General features: G+C 41.3%; 1 protein-coding gene across 1 annotated transcript in view; it reads left to right on the top strand.

The window, feature by feature from the left end:
- Window positions 1–17589, top strand: part of SYS1 (SYS1 golgi trafficking protein) — a 31750-nt gene extending 14161 nt beyond the window's left edge. Inside the window, exon 3 of the mRNA XM_073628201.1 lies at window positions 10722–17589. Within this exon, the coding sequence (XP_073484302.1) occupies window positions 10772–11248 (477 nt within the window). The 5' untranslated portion in view covers window positions 10722–10771 and the 3' untranslated portion in view covers window positions 11249–17589. The remainder of the gene's footprint in view (window positions 1–10721) is intronic.
- The last annotated feature ends 1035 nt before the right edge of the window (window positions 17590–18624 follow it).

The raw sequence follows: 18624 nt of genomic DNA, 5'->3' as shown, positions 1-18624 counted from the left end.
GGGGTGTACTCACTTTTGTGAGATACTGTGTGTGTATATATGTATATGTGTATATATATATATATATATATATATATATATATATATATATATATATATATATATATATATATATATATATATATATATATATATATATATATATATATATATATACACACACACACACACACACACACACACACACACACACACACACACACACACACACACACACACACACACACACACACGTGTATATATATTACATTTTTTCTTTGCCGTACATCATGGGACACAGAGCACCATAGTATTCACTATGTGGGTATATAGGCACCTTCAGGTGATGGACATTGGTATACCCAATACAGGAAGTTCACTCCCTATATAACCCCTCCTCCCTCCAGGATTACCTCAGTTTTTTCGCCAGTGTCTAAGGTGTTGGTCACGAGTAAAGATGAGCTCTACTGGAGGGATCCCTGCTGGAATTAAACAGTGGATGGTACCCGGGCCTCGTATACGAAGCACAAGGTTTTGCCTGTAACGCCTCTTTGCAGGGCTGGACCCCAGGACCCAGGACTTTTTGGTCATGCTACATTACCTAAAGTTTTTCCTGAGGGGTGCTATACAGGTCCAAGGGAGTGGAATCCCTATAATAAGGAACCGGTCCTTGAAGGTTTGCTAACGCAGCCCGCCGTGATGGGCAAAGTTTTGATCTGTCTGTTACAGCAGTATTCTGCAGCAAGCAAAAGGTAAAGAAGAAAGCGTAGGAACTATAAAATAGTCCACCTATGCTTTTTTTTTTTTTTTTTTTTTTTTCTTCCATAAGTAAAATGTTGTCATGGCTAAAGTCTCCTAGAGGGAGTAAATTCATACCTTATTACGTCGCTTCTCAGTCAGCTCAGAAGTCCCAGCTAAACAGTACGTGTGTGGTCTCAGCAAGCCAGGGGGGATTCCTCATCCAGAACATTTCCCCCCTGGGGGAAGGGAGGTACAACAGTAGCTTGTATTTCAAATGCCGTCTGCGCGGACTATGGCTAGTTATACAGAGGGGGGGACGTGTTTAATAAAGGTGTGGGCGTGGTTTAAGGCGCCGCGCCGTGTGCGGGACGTAAGTCCACGAGGAGCACGCAGCACAGGCACTGGGGACAAGAGACAGACACTTCAGAGCTAAAGCTGGAGTCTGACACACAGGACACAGGAGCGATGGGGGCACATAAGGTTGATGCAGGCATTTCCAGTACAGGAAATAACATTTACATACAACACTAAAGCTGAACTTTATTAGCATTGTCTTTTGCTAGACTGTTTGCTCAGCGAGTTGTGCATTTACTTAATGCCTCTGTTTTTTTTTTTTTTTGTTTTTTTTTTTGTGCTCAGCACTATGGCTCCCAAAAGACACCACAAAGGTACCAAAATTGCATCCCCAGGCGCTGGGAACTCCAGTCATGCCTCCACACTGTCATCCTCTCCTGAGATACCAGATATGGCAAGCCAGAGTGAGTCATTGGGACCAATTGGTGGTGCAGCTGTTTCTCACATTTCAGCCCCTGTATACGTGACTGAAGATGCGTTTTTTTTTTTTTTCCTCCACCCAGCAGGACCTAGAAAGATTAGTGACTTTAATCGCATCCTCCATCCAAAAGGATTGGAAGCGTGTTAGATCCCCCACCTCAGACCCCTTACCAAGGGAACAGAGGTTAGAGGATGAGGTGTTACCTTCAGGCGATCAGGAAGAAAGGCAAACCGATTACTCCTCTGCGGAGGAAACAACGGTAGATGAACCTTTCAGCCTCGTAATCTGAGAAATTGCTGGTACAATCTTATGGAGATGGTTCATGCCTCTTTCGAGCTACCCCTAGCAGAGTCAGCTGAAAGTTATGTTTCTTCTTTAGGTTCCTTTAAAACCTTCACAGCCTTTTCATGCGTTTCCTGTACATGCATTACTAGAAAAGCTTATTTATACTGAATGGGATCACCCAGATAAGCATTTCCTCCCTCCAAAAAGATTCACAGCACTCTATCCCATGGAGGAGAAATTCACCAAAAGATGGAATGTACCAGCAGTTGACGCTGTGATTTCCAGTGTGAATAATAGTCTACAAAAAATACAGCGCTGTGTGATGCTGAACCTTACAAATGCATAGATGGTGCCATAAACAATTCAAATCCATATTGCTAAAAAATGTAACTATGAACATAAAAAAAACTTTTCTGTAACAACAAGCAAGCTCACAGTGAGAAAAAAAAATGTAGTATTAATCTTTAGTATCAAGTGTCCAAAAAAAAGAGGGTGACTTCACACACGTGCTCACCTCTAACAGTGTGACCGCACACTTAAGTTTGGTCCACATAAGCAGTTGAACCACTCCTGGGCTCTAAGTGAAACTGCTGCAGATCCCCCTGAGGAAGACACGTGATTAGCCCTGTGTCGTCACATGTAGGGGAGGGGCTGGGACGGTGGAGTAGCTTGGATACATGCTTGTTTGTACAAGTTGCTGACACATACAAGTTTGAAAGTCTTTGGTGCAGAATCCTATGCTTAATGCTTTTATAGTTTGGTGCGCTGGAAGCGCCTAAAATGTGTGAGTACCCCGATGTTATGTTTTCTAAATACATTTTTAAACTAGCGATAATGCATTATCCAGCCTCTTTCTTGTTTTAAATTGAGGACAACTTCACTGGATTTTCCTGTGAGATTCTGCTTAGCCAGTTTCACTTAGAGCCCGGGAGTGGTTGAACTACTTTTGTGGACCAAACTTAAGTGTGCGGTCACCCTGTTGGAGGTGAGCGCAATCACAAGGGGGGAGCCACCCCGTGTGACACCTTTCGGACAGTAACACTTTTTTATAATACCCCAATTTGCACTTTTGTTTCTGTGGATTGATGAAAATTGGGAGAAAACCTCTATTTTTTTTTTTTTTTTTTGGACGCTTGATACTAAGGATTAATACTACATTTTTCACTGTGAGCTTGCTTGTTACACACACTATTTTTTTTTATGTTCATAGTTACATTTTTTAGCAATATTGATTTTCATTGTTTATGGCACTATCTATGCATTTGTAAGGTTCAGTATCACACAGCGCTGCATTTTTTTTTTTTTTTTTTTTTTTGTATATGTTTTCACAAATTATGGGATTGTGATCAATGCTTAGCAGCTGTGAATTTGCACTTTGTTTCACAGGAATTGTTATACCACACCTGATGCTAGGTTGTAACCTAAGGTTCCTTTAATACCTGACGCTGATTGCAGTCTCAGGTTTCTCTAGAGTAGCTCACAAGATTTTATATATTTTTATAGTGAATAATAGTCTAACTTGTCCAGTAGACAATGCACAAATGCTTAAAGATCCAACAGATAAAAGGTTGGAATTTCTGTTAAAATCCTCCTTTTCTTTGGCAGGTGCGGTCACTCAGCCTGCAGTTGCTACAATAGGCATCTGTCAGTCCCTAAAGGACCAGTTTAGACAGGCCCTTAAGGAGGTCCCTGCACAACAGGCCTGCGATTTGGCCGAACTACCAAGGGCACTATGTTTTGCCATAGACGCCACGAAAGACTCTATTCACCAGGCATCCCAACTTGCGCTTGTGCTAGTACACATGCGTAGGACCCTGTGGTTAAAAAATTGGTCAGCCAAGGCACCTTGCAAAAGGCTTCTGACTGGTTTCCCTTTTCATGGGGATTGACTATTTGGGGAGGATTTGGACAAATGCATCCAAACGATTTATAGTGGGAAAAGTACTTTTTCCAGTCAAAAGTATAAACATCCTTCATTTAAACGGACTCTTTCCCCTGCGCCAGGGGCATCCGCCTCTAGACAGTGACAGCCTCCACCGTCAGACTCTAGAGGAAAGCGTTAGGCCCAGGCACAGAAGACCTGGGGCCGGAAATCTGTAAAGTAGGATTCTAAAGCCTCATTATGAAGAGGCGCCCCCTCCCTTCGCCAGAGTGGGGCAAAGACTTCTGCAATACTCAGAAGTCTGGCAAGAGGAAATTCAGGACAGATGGGTCATCTCCACGGTAACTCTAGGATACAAACTAGAATTTCTGGAGTTTCCACAGTCTCGTTTTCTAAGTTCAAATGTTCCCAAAGATCCAGGGAAAAGGCAATCTCTGTTTCGGGCTTTAGACCAATTACTGGCTCAGGGGGTGATCATGCAGATCCACACAGAAGAGCAAGCTTTGGGGTTTTATTCAAACCTCTTCACGTTACCAAAACCGAATGACGATGTCAGACCCATTCTAGATCTAAAGAATCTAAATCGGTTCCTGAAGATCTGCTCCTTTCGCATGGAGTCGATCAGGTCAGTAGTTTCTATCCTACAAGGTGGAGAACTTCTGGCGTCTATCGACATCAGGGATGCATATCTACATGTCCCTATATTTCCCGCTCACCAAAGGTTTCTGCGGTTCAAAGTAGAACGGGAACGTTTTCAGTTTGTAGCCTTGTCCTTCGGCTAGCTACAGCACCCTGGGTGTTTACAAAAGTGCTGGCCCCACCTCTAGCCAGGTTAAGGGCACAGGGCGTAAGTCTTGGCTAGACAATCTATTGCTTACAGACCAATCGGTGGCTTGTTTGGAGCAAAGTGTACGCATTACAACCAGTTACCTGGAAAGTCTGGGTTGGATTCTCAACCTAGAGAAGTCTTCCTTAAAACCGCTAAAAAAGCTGGAGTATTTGGGCCTGATCATAGACACAGCCCAGAAAAGTGTTTTTGCCTCAGGCAAAAATCAACTCCATAAGAGAGCTGGTGCGGATGGTCAGGTCGAAAGGAGATCCCTCCATTCGCCTTTGCATGAGGTTGTTAGGAAAGATGGTGGCTTCATTTGAAGCGGTTCCCTATGCCCAGTTCCATTCGAGACTGTTGCAAAATAGTATCCTGTCTGCTTGGAACAAAACGATCCAAGCTTTAGACTTGCCAATGCGCCTGTCCCCAAGGGTGTCCCAAAGCCTCAGTTGGTTACTAACCCAGAATCTGCTGAAAGGAAAATCCTTCAGACCAGTTATCTGGAAAGTGGTAACGACAGACACCAGCCTTTTAGGCTGGGGAGCAGTACTAGAAAAGAGGGATAGTGGTCAAGAACCAAAAGAGCCTTGCCCATCAATATCCTAGAGATTCGGGCAGTGCGTCTGGCTCTGAAGGCCTGGACTTTTCAGGTTAAGGGATTGTCCTGTCAGGATCCAATCCGACAATGCCACAGCTGTGGCCTATATCAATTACCAAGGGGGCACCAAGAGTCTTGCAGCGCAGACAGAGGTGAACCATATTCTAACTTGGGCAGAAAGGAATGTTCCGTGCCTATCGGCAGTCTTCATTCCGGAAGTAGAGAATTGCCAGGCAGACTACCTGAGTCGCCAGCAGTTATTCCCAGGGGAATGGTCTCTTCACCCCGACATTTTTCGGCTGTTTGCCAAAGATGGGGGACTCTGGACGTAGATCTTATAGCGTCCAGATTCAACATGAAGTTAGTCAACTTTGTGTCCAGGACAAGGGATCCTCTCGCAAGTGGAACAAATGCGTTGGTGACCCCGTGGGATCAGTTCTCACTGATCTATGCATTTCCCCCTATTCCATTGCTGCCACAACTTCTTTGCAGGATCAAGCTGTAAAGAAAGCTGGTAATTATGGTAGCACCAGCATGGCCCAGAAGGTCATGGTATGCAGAAATTGTAAAGATGGCAGTGGAGGATCCATGGTCCCTTCCACTACGGCCAGACCTACTTTCACTGGGGCTGATATTCCATCCTACCTTACGAACGCTATATTTAATGGCTTGAAAACCACATTCTGAAGAAACGTGGGCTATGCGGGTCATTTATCTCTACTTTGATTAATGCAAGGAAGCCAGCTTCCAGAACTATATATTATAGAGTCTGGAGGGCTTATGTTTCCTAGTGTGAATCCAAGGGTTGGCACCCTCGGAGATATATCATAGGCAGAATTCTTGCCTTTCTACAATTGGGGGTAGAGATGAAGTTGGCCTTGAGTACTATTAAAGGCCAAGTCTCAGCTTTATCGGTCTTATTTCAAAGACCGCTTGCTACACATTCTTTAGTCCAGGGTTTTATGCAAGGGGTGATGTGGATTAATCCGCCAGTTAAATCACCTTGGGACTTAAAATTTGTTTTGTCAGTGTTACAAAAACAGCCATTTGAACTGATACAACATATTCCCTTAGTCCTTCTGACAAGGAAGCTGGTGTTCGTGGTTGCTATATCCTCAGCAAGGAGGGTTTCAGAATTGGCTACTCTTTCTTGTAAAGAGCCATACTTGATTATTCATGAGGACAAAGTGGTGTTACGCCCTCGTCCAGATTTTTTGCCAAAAGTGGTCTCAGGTTTTCACCTCAACCAAGATATTGTCCTGCCATTGTTGTTTTCCAAAACCATGTTCCAGGAAGAGAAGTCACTACATTGTCTTGATGTGGTGAGAGCGGTCAAAGTCTATTTAAAGACGACTGCTCAGATTCGGAAGACTGATGTCTTATTTGTTCTGCCCGAAGGTCCTAAGAAAGGACAGGCAGCGTCGAAATCCACTGTCACTAAGTGGATTTGGCAGGTTATAATTCAGACTTATGATTTAAGGGGTAAGATTCCACCTTTTCAAATCAAAGCACACTCTACCAGGGTGGTTAGTGCTTCTTGGGCAGTGTGTCACCAGGCCTCCATGGCTCAGATCTGTAAGGCTGTAACCTGGTCTTCAGTACATACTTTCACCAAGTTTTATCAGGTGGATGTAAGAAGGCATGAGGATATCGCCTTTGGGCGCAGTGTGCTGTAGGCAGCAGTATAAGCCCTCAAGTCTGGGGGTACCCTAAGGGTTGTCTCTCCCTCCCCTCAGATAGCATTGCTATGGGATGTCCCACATAGTGATTTACTATGGTGCTCTGTGTCCCATGATGTACGATAAAGAAAATAGGATTTTTATAACAGCTTACCTGTAAAATCCTTTTCTTGGAGTACATCATGGGACACAGAGGTTCCTCCCCACTTTTGGGGTTTAGGTGTATTGCTTTGCTACAAAAACGGAGTTACTCCTGGAAGGAGGAGGGGTTATGGGCAGCACAGTGATGTAATGGGTAGCACTTTCCCCTAGTAGTAAGAGGGGTCGCTGGTTCGAATCCCAACCATGACACTACCTGCCTGGAGTTTGCATGTTCTCCCTATGCCTGCGTGGGTTTCCTCCGGGTACTCCAGTTTCCTCCCACACTGCAAAGACATGCTAGTAGGTTAATTGGATTCTGTCTAAATTGTCCCTAGTATGTATGAATGTGTGTTAGGCACCTTAGAGTGTAAACTCCTTGAGGGTATGGACTGATGTGAATGTATAATGTATATGCAAAGTGCTGCGTAAATTGACAGCGCTATATAAGTACCTGAAATAAATAAAAAAATAAATATAGGGAGTGAACTTCCTGTATTGGGTATACCAGTGTCCATCACCTGGAGGTGCCTATATACCCACATAGTGATTACTATGGGGCTCTGTGTCCCATGATGTACTCCAAGAAAAGGATTTTTCAGGTAAGCTGTTATAAAAATCCTATTAGTTTTTATTAAAAAAAAAAAAAAAAAAAATTGTCACTTCCTGGGTACCAGAGATGGTTAAATCTCCTTGCCAGGGGCATAATAGGGCTTTCCCTTTCAAAGACAGGGAATCTTTTGCAGCCAGTGCTCTGGAACTAATAAATGACTGTGTATTCATAAGTTCCTCCTTCCCATATTGTGAGAGGAAGGGACGGGCTCTCAGATTTAAACAGTAGTACTGTTTACATTTGTGATCACTGTGATTGGTCATCCCAATGATCACACTGTAAAGTGACATCCCATGACCGCTTGGTTCACAACCATTAATGGATGCACTGACCGTATGAGTACACTTCTAAGCATCACTCCAGAAACAGATGTCCATCTCCTCCAGTGCTCCTCCACAATATGGCAGCAGGGAGGTGGTTAATCTAAATGATCGTTTTATTAAAATATGCCATAAATGATCATAAATGCTAATTTTCCTCAGCTACAGAAAACAAAGGCTGGTATCAAACTGGCAGCTGTTTGCTCAAAAATCATTTCAGCAGAGCTTCTTTCCCATCCTGATAATACTGAGGCTTAGAGCATGCAGGATATCTGTACAAGCTTCAAGCAAAAGGTTGTGTGTGTGTTTTCTTTGTTTTGTTTTTTTTTTTTTAAATGATTGCCACCAAAGTGTGTTGCCACATATTAGACCTTGTCCCGGCATTGTTAAACTGCACATAATTCTAGTCTAGTACTAGAAGTGTTGGTTACCACACAATAAATATCTTAGTCCTGGCATAGTAATCGGTCCTGCCTTTAGACACAGAAAACCATATTGGAACTACTTGGGTTAGTATTGACAAGAGACATTGATTTCAGGTAGAGTATTCTAAACGTGAGCACCTCTGCCATACAAAAAAATACAAAATGTTATTGCAGATCCAACAAGAAATATGTGGTGTATGTCTTTAAGGTGGGACTCCAGACCCTTTTGAATTGCAGACTGTTTCGCGGTGCATCCAAATATTCATAAAACTGGAAGGGGGAAGTACTAGGGAATAGCCTGGCTAATTTGGGCATCCTCATGCACTCTGCGGGGGTCACATGCACCTAACGGAACTAAAAATGTTTGTGTTATGCCAAGATTAAGCTAAGAAGGGGTTGTTAATGAGTATCTAGTTGTCTAACCTTGCTCCTTTTTTTTAGCTCACTAGTTTATGTAGAAATGCTTCAGTTATGTTACTAGTGAGCATTGGCTAGTGCAAAGTGTGTGTTTGTTTCAGTGTTAATTTCGTTGACTAAAACATTTTAGTCGACTAAATGAATACTATTTTTTAGTCTACTAAAATACGTCTAAAACTAAAACAATTGAGATGACTAAAATACGACTAAAACTAAAATGGCATTTTAGTCAAGACTAAGACTAAAACTAAATTTAAATTTGACTTCAAAATTAACACTGGTCTGTAGTTCATGGTCATACCTCAATACCATAAATATTAACATTAGATTTTTCACTCCAGCAGTATATAATGAGTTTGGAAATTGTAGAGAAATGTTAACTAATGCATTACAATTTAATTACACCCATTAGATTTTAGATGACTAAAATTAGTTTTAATCGACTAAAATATACTGGAGATTTAGTCGTCTAAATACGACCAAAACAATTGCAGAAGACTAAAATGGGGCTAAAACTAAAATGCCATTTTTGGACTTGCCTGGTTACAAAAGTTCAATAAAATAAGGTTCGGCTTTACCTTGTAATTACATACACCAAACAGTGTGAATGTGTCATACAAAAAAGTATGTATTTTAGTGTAAAGTGGAACCTTCATTGCAGCTAAGCAACAAACTTTAATTCCTTTGTTATTCAGCCAGCCATCCATCCATGTCTCCATGCTTTATTTTGCTGCGAAATCACTTTAAAAAACACCCCCTAACATTTCTGGCTGCAACCATCTTGAGTAAGGGCAGATGATTCATGTAGCATTTACTTCCTGGTAGGGCTGCAACTAACGATTATTTTCATAATCGATTAGTTGGCCGATTATTGTTTCGATTAATCGGTTGATAACCTTTAAAAAAAAAAGTGTGGTGTATAATTTAGTTAATATGTTAAAAAAAAAAAAAAAAGGCAATTCATTCCTAAATATCTTAATATGCAGGAGTAAATATAAATAACCAACTATACGGTTAGGGAGTAAAATCTTTAATCCACTCTGAGAATAACAGACCGAAGAGATATACTGTATATACTATTAGAGGTTGAATCTGGACTCAGATCAAATTTTTTTTATTTTAAAGAAGAAAAAATTCTAGACTGTTTTGCAGATTGTACAGAACTGTGATATTACATGCTTTTCTGCAGCTTCTCCATTGAAGTATATTGAACCAAAAAAGCACCGTTTTGCATTGAAAAAGGTCCCTGACCCTTTCCAAATACACAGCAGCTGAAAAAAGCATGGATGTGAATGTTACATGAACTGTAGTGCATTTCTGCAAAAAGCACCAAAAAACACATGGGTGGGAACCAGGCCAAAGGCTGGATTCACACCTATGCATTTTTAGTGCTTTTTGCATTTTGCAGATTTGCACTGTAGTCCATTTAACATGGTTTCCTATGGAACACGTTCTGTAGTGCAAATCTGCAAAATGCGAAAAGCACTAAAAATGCATAGGTGTGAATCCAGCCTAAGACATTTAGTAACATAATGGAGTTAAAAAAAAAAAAAATAAAAGATTTGTTTTTTTTTACTGTGTAACAGTGAAAGTAATATTTACAGTAGAGATTATTTGCTCTTTTTGTTCTATATAGGGCTAATTTGAGCTTTTTTTAATCTCATTATGTTACTGGCCGATTAATCGATTATGAAAATAGTAATCGATTAATTTCATAATCGATTAGTTGTTTCAGCCCTACTTCCTGGAATCATCTGCCCTTGCTTGGCTCAGGAAACCCCTCTTTCCCTCCTGAAAACTCCTGGGATGTATGATATCATTTGCCTAGGCATGAACACCAGGAAGTAACTGAAGAAATGTAGAAGAAAAAAATTAAAACAAGTATGATATTCTTTCCTATCCATTTACTAATGCCAGGATTACAAATAATCAATGTTGATTGTGAGAGGTGAAGTTCTGCTTTCATTTGTTTCACTTTTCCTTAATGCATACTCAGATTTTTCAAATTTGTATGTCTATTTCTCCTCTCGTCCTCCGCAGTACTTGTCCCTAGATGCTCATCTGTGTGTGACCGCTAAAAGAACTTCACCATGATAATGGCTGGACAGTTCCGCAGCTACGTGTGGGATCCCATCTTGATCACCTCTCAGATAGTGCTGATGCAGTTCATCTACTACACCTCACTGGGCCTTTGGATTGCCTCCGTGGACTTGCTGATTCGCTATAGTCCTTCACTTGACCAGATATTTAGTTATGAGAGCTTGGGATTTTCTTCAGTACATGGGAGAGTCTCTATGATGGCTTTCATTCTGAACTCCTTAACATGTGCCCTGGGCCTACTGTACTTTATCCGCAGAGGGAAGCAGTGCTTAGACTTTACTGTGACTGTTCACCTCTTTCACTTCTTTGGATGTTGGATTTATAACGCTCAGCTGCCCAGCACTATCACGTGGTGGCTACTGAACATTGTGTGCATTGGCTTAATGGCAGTAATCGGGGAGTACCTCTGCCTGCGGACTGAACTCAATGAGATTCCTCTAAACTCCGCTCCTAAATCAAATGTGTAGACTTTCTGATTCCTGCATATGTCTTTATTGTTGACACAATTCAGTATTCCTTCTCCACACTGTTAGATTTCCTAATGGTTCCTGGAGTCTGCTCAAAATCAGTTCTTTTGTAAAGTCTACAAGGTACAGAACAACCAAGTATACATGCTTTGAGCAAGTATACAACTCTATTATTTTAAATCCTCAAAATTTGCACACATACACTTTTTTTTTTTTTTTTTTTTTTTTGATATAGCTACTGCCATCATGGGTTCATCCCTGGTGCTTTCATAAATTAAATAAAAAATACCATGGGTTAGGAAAGAGGACATTTTTTGACAATTTAATGGTGGACGATTAATGCTCATTCTAGCAAATCTCCATATAATAGATCTTAAAAATTTGTTCTTTTCACATTTCTAGTTCTCAGAATGTTTTTGATCTGAGCGCAGGTTTATTATATGCAGCATATTTACAGATTGCTGAATTCCCAAACCTTGCAAGCAATTTTCCTGACCATTGACATTCAGTTATTGGAAACAAAGGAAATTATATACACTGTGATTGGCACTGTACAAACTAAGCTTGATATTGTAAAGCTTTTTTTCTTTCTTTTTATTTTACAGCTCAAACACTCTGAAAGATAGCAGGCTAAGGCGATTGTAGCAAACCATTGAGCTGTGTTTAGACTTTATCATCTCAGGTGTTAAACTTTCATACAATCATAGGGGCTGTCATTGATGAAAGTGCCACCGCTGCCATCTGAACTTTCTTAAGGCTTCACGTACACTTGGCTGTGATGTGCCGTGAGAAAACGCTGTAAAAGGTGCGATTTTGTTTTTTGTGGTGTTCCGTGGCCATCGGTCAAAACAATCCTAAGAGCTCCTAAAGCCAATGTGTACATGGTCACATAGACTTTTATGTAGTTGTGTTTTTAGGAGCTTTCGCAAAAGATGCCAAAACAGCCTAAACTCAAGTTTAGGAGCTGTGGTGTACATGAAGCCTTGTACAGACTGATACAAGTATTTAATGGCTCTTCATTAAGACCTGTGTCGATGGTATCAGTTTGCAACATTTCTGAGATCAGAGAATTATCTTTCAGATGCATTTGACCTGCTTCTGTAAGCGTTCCATTTCCATAGACTTGTATAGGAATACAAAACCTGTCTGAGGCCTGGTTCACACCTATGCAGGTTGCAGTTGAAGTGTTTTCTGGGTGCATTTTGTGGTGTTTCTTACCCCTCCCCAATGCGTTTTGGGGAAGTATCTGCTGTCTTGCAGGAAAACCCATCAGAAATGCAAGCACTGAAATTTTTTTTTTTTTGCTTTTCTATTGAAGTTTATGGAACCAGAAACACAACCTGCTGCTGGGGGAAAAGAGGTCTGACCCTTTCCAAAAAACGCACTGGTGGAAAATGCACAGACGTGAACATGACCCATAGAAAACCATGTTAAATCTATTGTAGTGTGTTTCTGCAAAACTGAAAAACACATAGGTGTGAACCAGGCCTGAAGCTAACAAAAACCCATTGATGCAGGCCCTTGTCCATTTCTTTCAGGGATGGAAGTAGTGACTCTACTTGGTCGGTGATGTCATGTGACCACACTGACCAATACCTATTAGTCATTGCTGGGATTATGCTGCTTCACAGCTACCTGGGTTGTGTATAGAGTTTAAAAGCGTACGGATCAGAACACTGGCAGGCGATTATCGGCACAGCTGATAAGTGTAGCAAAGAGTCAGGAGGGGGATAGGAATTTGTAAATTTTTTCTCAAGCAGATTACACTTCATGCATTTATTGCACAAGCCACTCTCTCTCCTTTTTATGTAAACTGGTGCGAATACAGTTCCTGAATGTCCCTTTGGCTAAAGATACATAGTTGATTTTTTTTAACATAAGGCCTCGTTTACACTTGTGTTTGGGGGCAAAGGCAGCAGAGGGGGGAGAACATATGCCACGCTAGTCCCGCCCACTGAACGTGACCTATTCAACTGAATAGGGGTGCCCCACAACCCCATTTACTGACTGGACATATAATCCCACTAGTTGTAGTGTGCTAGTTCGGGGATTAAGGGAATAAAACAGGAGGTGAAGTGGCAATATGATGCCTCCTAATCGCCTTTTCATTGCTCCCTGAAGAGTGATCAGAACACAGATAGCTCTTCAAAGAGTAATGATAGTGTAAACTAGCCCTAAAGCCTTGTACACACGATTCGATTGTTGGCGGGGAATGTGTGATGACAGACTGTTCCGCTGTTGGTACTCTCCTTCAGACAATTGTTGTCCAACTTTCGGCCAACAAATGTTGGCTGGCAGGCTAGTAAATTGTCAGCGGACAACGGTTTGTCAGATTTTCGTATTGTCTGTACACAAGGCCGTCTCACAAAAGTCCAAAGTACAAACACGCATGCTTGGAATCAATGCTCACCAAACACGACATTAGCAGAAGGTGCCCAAAGGATGGCGCTCAAGAGCTGAAATTCCACGTAGTACGTCACTACATTTGTGTTTGTTGGCCAACAATTGTGTGCCGTTCGTATGCAGGACAAGATCCTGGCACATGCTATGTTGGTCAACAATCCGATCGTGTGTACGAGGCTTAAGACTAGGTTCACACTGATGCAGTGTGAATCTGATGCGATTTCACAGGTCAATTTCTGTTGTGACAGGTACAATTCTAATGTGAATGAATATGATTTCTGAGGGGATTTGGCATAGCTGGAGATTTTAATTTGTAATGAACTCGCACAGGACTTTTTTTTTTTTTTTAACTGGATCAGAAAAGCCCTGCATAGATGTGAATGGCTTTAATAGCAAACAATGTTTTTTTTTTTTTTTTAGATGACATGCAAATCTTCGCCTTTCGGATCAGATCTAATCCTCATAGAATTCATATCATTGTGAAGCAGGACTAAAGGGGTTACTGAAACGGCTAGAAATTAGTTGCAATTATTAGCAATCGGTGGATAAACAGCTGTCATGATTGAATATTGCTATGATGTGACCTACATAAGCTGCCTGTAGTAGCCATCAATTGCACACAATTAGATCATTGAGTGATCATGCGAGATTAATGGCTACTACTGGCCACTTATGTAGCTTAGACGATAGGGGGCAATTTGTTCCATCTAATTACTATTCACCAGCAATTTTAGCAGCATAATTAAAGTGGGATTAAAACTCAGTTTTGTTTTTTTTTAAATAAGAAACGTTATACTTGTCTTCTTTGTGCAGTGGTTTTGCACAGAGCAGCTCCGATCCTCCTTTTCGGGGTCCCCTGCTGCCGCTTCAGGCTCCTCCACCTCGAGCAGTGCCCCCAGTAAAAGCTGCTTGCTCTGGGGGCACCCCTGCATGTTCACTACTGAGCCCGCTGCTCTATGCTTCCATAAGACACAGCCGTGACTCAGCCCTCCACCCACTCTCTCCTCATTGGTGCAATGGCTGTGATTGACAGCAGTGGGAGCCAATGGGCTCTTGCTGCTGTCTCGGCCAATGAAGAGGGAGAGTCTTGGGACAGCCGATGCTATTGTGAACATCACAGGATCAGAGGGAGCTCAGGTAAGGATTGGGGGGGAAGAGTTTACCTTCATGCATGAAGGTAAAAAGGTAGAATGCATGAAGGTAAAAAATCTTAAGCTTTTAGAACCCCTTAAAAGGATAAGTTCACCTTTTTAAAAAAAAGTAAAAATAAAAGCATGGCTTTTTGCAGGTTAGACAATTATTATTTATTTATTTTTTTGAACTAAGAGCCTGGAAAGCATTGCACCAGCAATCATCAGGTCACTGGTACCATGCAGGATTCCAGCAGACTTGTCAGTGTATCTGTCTGCTCGTACGGGCAAACACACACTGACCGGAAGAATGAACGAACTACTAGAGCTCTCAGCAGCGCTATGTTAGTTCTTTGAAACTACAGGTCGACAGCCACAAAGGCTTTCGAGACTTGTAGTTTCCCTTTCACAGAGCACTGTGAGTGAATGATATGTCTGGGCAGAGCCCCACACAGCCACGTTATTTTCAAACAGTGTCAGCGGTTGCCCAGAGAAGGTGGTCACTCGCTGTCACTGGGGAGGGAGAGGCTGCTGCTGGAACATGTTATATGTTCTGCCCTAAGTAAAAGTGTAACATGTTCCAAAAGGTGAACTTCTATTTTTAACCTACTAACATCACTCCTAGCTATAGCCTAGTTAGATTTCTTATATTCGTGCAGATATAAGGTGAGGCTGCCACAAACATCTGATTACTGTTTTGGTACAAAAAGGAGAGAGGCAGAGTATAGTATCGAAGACCTTTTTTTTCTCCCGGTAAAACTACCTTCTCGGTGTAAAGCCTAGCACACAAAGCTTATCATAAATGGAGGTCAGAATAGCCCCAGGGGACATTTTGTCATGCTGTATCGTACTTTTACATTTTCTAATGTCTGTTTGAGACCAGCTATGTGTATATTGCTATCAGGTTTTTGCAATGTTAAAGCCTGAGGATGGTTATGAAAGTCAGACCTCTAGTATGTTTAGGACAATGGTTCTCAACTCCTGTCCTCAGGGCCCACTAACAGGCCAGGTTTGTAAAATAACTGAATTACATCACAGGTGATATCATTTGCTGCTCAGTGATTGCAGTATTCTAGTCTGCATCTCCCCAAGGTAATACTTAAAATCTGGCCTGTTAGCGGGTCCTGAGAATGAGAGATGAGAACCACTGGTTTAGGAAGTTAAATCTTTTGACATATTCCATTTAAAGCTTAGCACCAGGATAGAAAAGTGGTTTAAATAGATGCAAAGGATAAAAAAAACTGCTTTGTGTGATTCTAAATGCATGAAGGTAAACTACTTGTTCCTTTGCACCCCCTGTCCCTAAACACTTACCTGACTTCTCTCTAGATCCAGCGCTGTCCTTGGTACCAGCACCACTCTGCTTTCTATCTTGTTTCACAGGCGACTGAGAAAAGTGGGAGCCATAAGCTCCTGCTGTTCGTTAAACTCCTGTGAGTAAGAGGGGGCAGGGCTTACCGCCGCTCTGTGTGCCTATGGCCGCACACAGCCTTGCTCCAGAGTGTGCCTGCATGAATGACCCCTTAGTACCATGCCTTTATGAGGGGGCACCTGAAGGAGAGCAGTAGCTGTCAGGGGAATCCATAAGAGGAGGGAATATTGTTGTGCAGAGCAGGCAAGTATAACCTCCTTCCCTTTTTTTTTTTTTTTTATATTTATTTAAGCTAAAGGTAAACCTATCTATTGCCTTGTAAAAATAGTATTGACATCATCACTGCTGCACTTAACCTTTGCATAAAGCAGAGCTATGGGCAGGGCCTAGCATGTTTACCACCTACAGTACAGGTTGTTTGCAGAAAACTACAGGAGGTGGACACAAGACCAGTCACCCTGCACAGAGCATGAGAACAGCAATAACTGGTCTTTATTACAGGAAGATCCTGCACAGAGGTAAATTGCAAACTGAATTCTGCATTACTGCACAGATCTAGAAGAAATGCACAAAAGACATCAATATACATCCCTCTTTTCTATAGACAGTATTTTAGCTTTACCAGAAACCTGCAGTGATAGAAGTAGGAAGGCTGCTATTGCAGACCTTTTTTTTCAGAAAATGTTATTTGCCAGGCTGTAAAACTGATCCCCCTGGCATCAATATGACCTAGAAAAAGAGGCAGAATCAGGAGTTCTCAATTGATGTATGCCAGTTTCAGGTCAGTGATTTAGTATTAAAGCCATGCAAGGTAACTAGCATGTTCAGAAAGAGTGCTATAGTGGCCACTCATATTGAATACTGATATTTGGTTTCATGGTGCAGCAATACCATTTTAAAGGGAAATAATTGTATCAGGTTCTAAGCAAACTTCTGCAGTCTACATTTTCAGATTTTTTTTTTTTTTTATTTTGTTATTACAATAAAAGTTTACACATTACACTTTCACACAAAGCAAAGCACAACATAGTTGCTTATTAGCCATGTTTTGGATGCAAGGCATAAAGGAAATCAATTTAAATGCACACACACTCGGGCAAGAAATAGTCAAACCTAAATATGCGTTTGAACTACTGAATTCTGACTTTACATTGTTTTCTAAGCACAGTTATTGAAATACAAGAATTATGTTATCATGCTACTATCAGTAAACTGTGCAAACATTGCATAGCACTCAATTTTACGTTCTGACACAGGAAGCCCTCTGTTCTTGGTTGTCCGTAACAAACATGTATAAACTGTTTTTCCAGATTCAATCGTTTTCATATGTCCTTACCAATACCATATTTATATATCTCACATCTAACTTTTTTAATTTGTACATATTGCTGACATTTTTAGTTGACTTCAAATAAATTTTGATTGTGTCCTGTCTACTCCTCAATTTTCTTTTTTTTGTATGGGTTCTGTTCACTTGAATGTATTTTAAATGCTGGCTACTGACCCATGCTATGCATATGTTACCATAGATCAGCAATCTCATACTTGAATAAAACAGAGCCCTGAGTTAGAGAGCTTTTGGATGGGTCAGCCAGGTAAGCAGCTAAATATAAACAGACTCACTAAAGCCCCTAAATGGAAGAGCTTTCCATTCATTTCAGTGGAGAGGGGTGTTTTTTAACCTCCCTGCCAGCGCACTGGCCCAGTGTGAAAGTATTCATTGATGTTAATTGAAATACTTTTTCATGAGTTTTTCAGGTGCTTTTTTTTTTTTTTTTTAGCATGAAAGCGCCTCAGTGTGAAAGAGGTCTAAGTGGTAAGTGATGGGTTGGGAGAGCCCAGGAAAGGCAGGGGGGAGAGGGGGGGCCCTCCTTACACTGTCTGTAAAAGTGATCCAGCGGCTGTATAGTTACTGGATTACTTTTACTAAAGAGCATACCAGCAGAAAAAAACAGTACCAGGTAGTCTCAACCATGATCCTGGTATAAATACCTCCAAAAGGTGGCTCTATATATAGTGAATATAGAAAAGAATCACATTTTGTTGCAGCTGTATTTACTAATGCAACTTATAACATTCAAGTGAAAGATATAGCATCAACATGTCAGAAAAAAAAAAAATCAAAAACAATCCCTGAGTTGGAAAAAGCATCACCCCCTTGTGTCACAATTTTGTGGGACCACATTTTCCTTTAATTACAGCCTTTAGTCTGTTGGGATATGTCTCCACTAACTTTGCACATCTAGATTTTGCAATATTTGTTCACTCTTCTTTGCAGAACTGCTCAAGTTCAGTTAAATTTGATGATGACTGTTTGTGGACTGCAGTCTTCAAGTCATTCCACAGATTTTCAATGGGGTTTAAGTGTGGGTTCTGACTAGGCCATGCAAGAACATTCACCTTTTTCTCCTTCAATCATTGTGTGGTCATCGTTGCTGTGTGCTTTGGGTCATTGTCATGTTGGAAGGTAA

This window comes from Aquarana catesbeiana, linkage group LG04 (assembly GCF_042186555.1).
Source record: "Aquarana catesbeiana isolate 2022-GZ linkage group LG04, ASM4218655v1, whole genome shotgun sequence".
Lineage (NCBI taxonomy): Eukaryota > Metazoa > Chordata > Amphibia > Anura > Ranidae > Aquarana > Aquarana catesbeiana.
The sequence above is the reverse complement of the archived record's forward strand: the minus strand, read 5'-3'. Positions and strand labels throughout refer to the sequence as shown.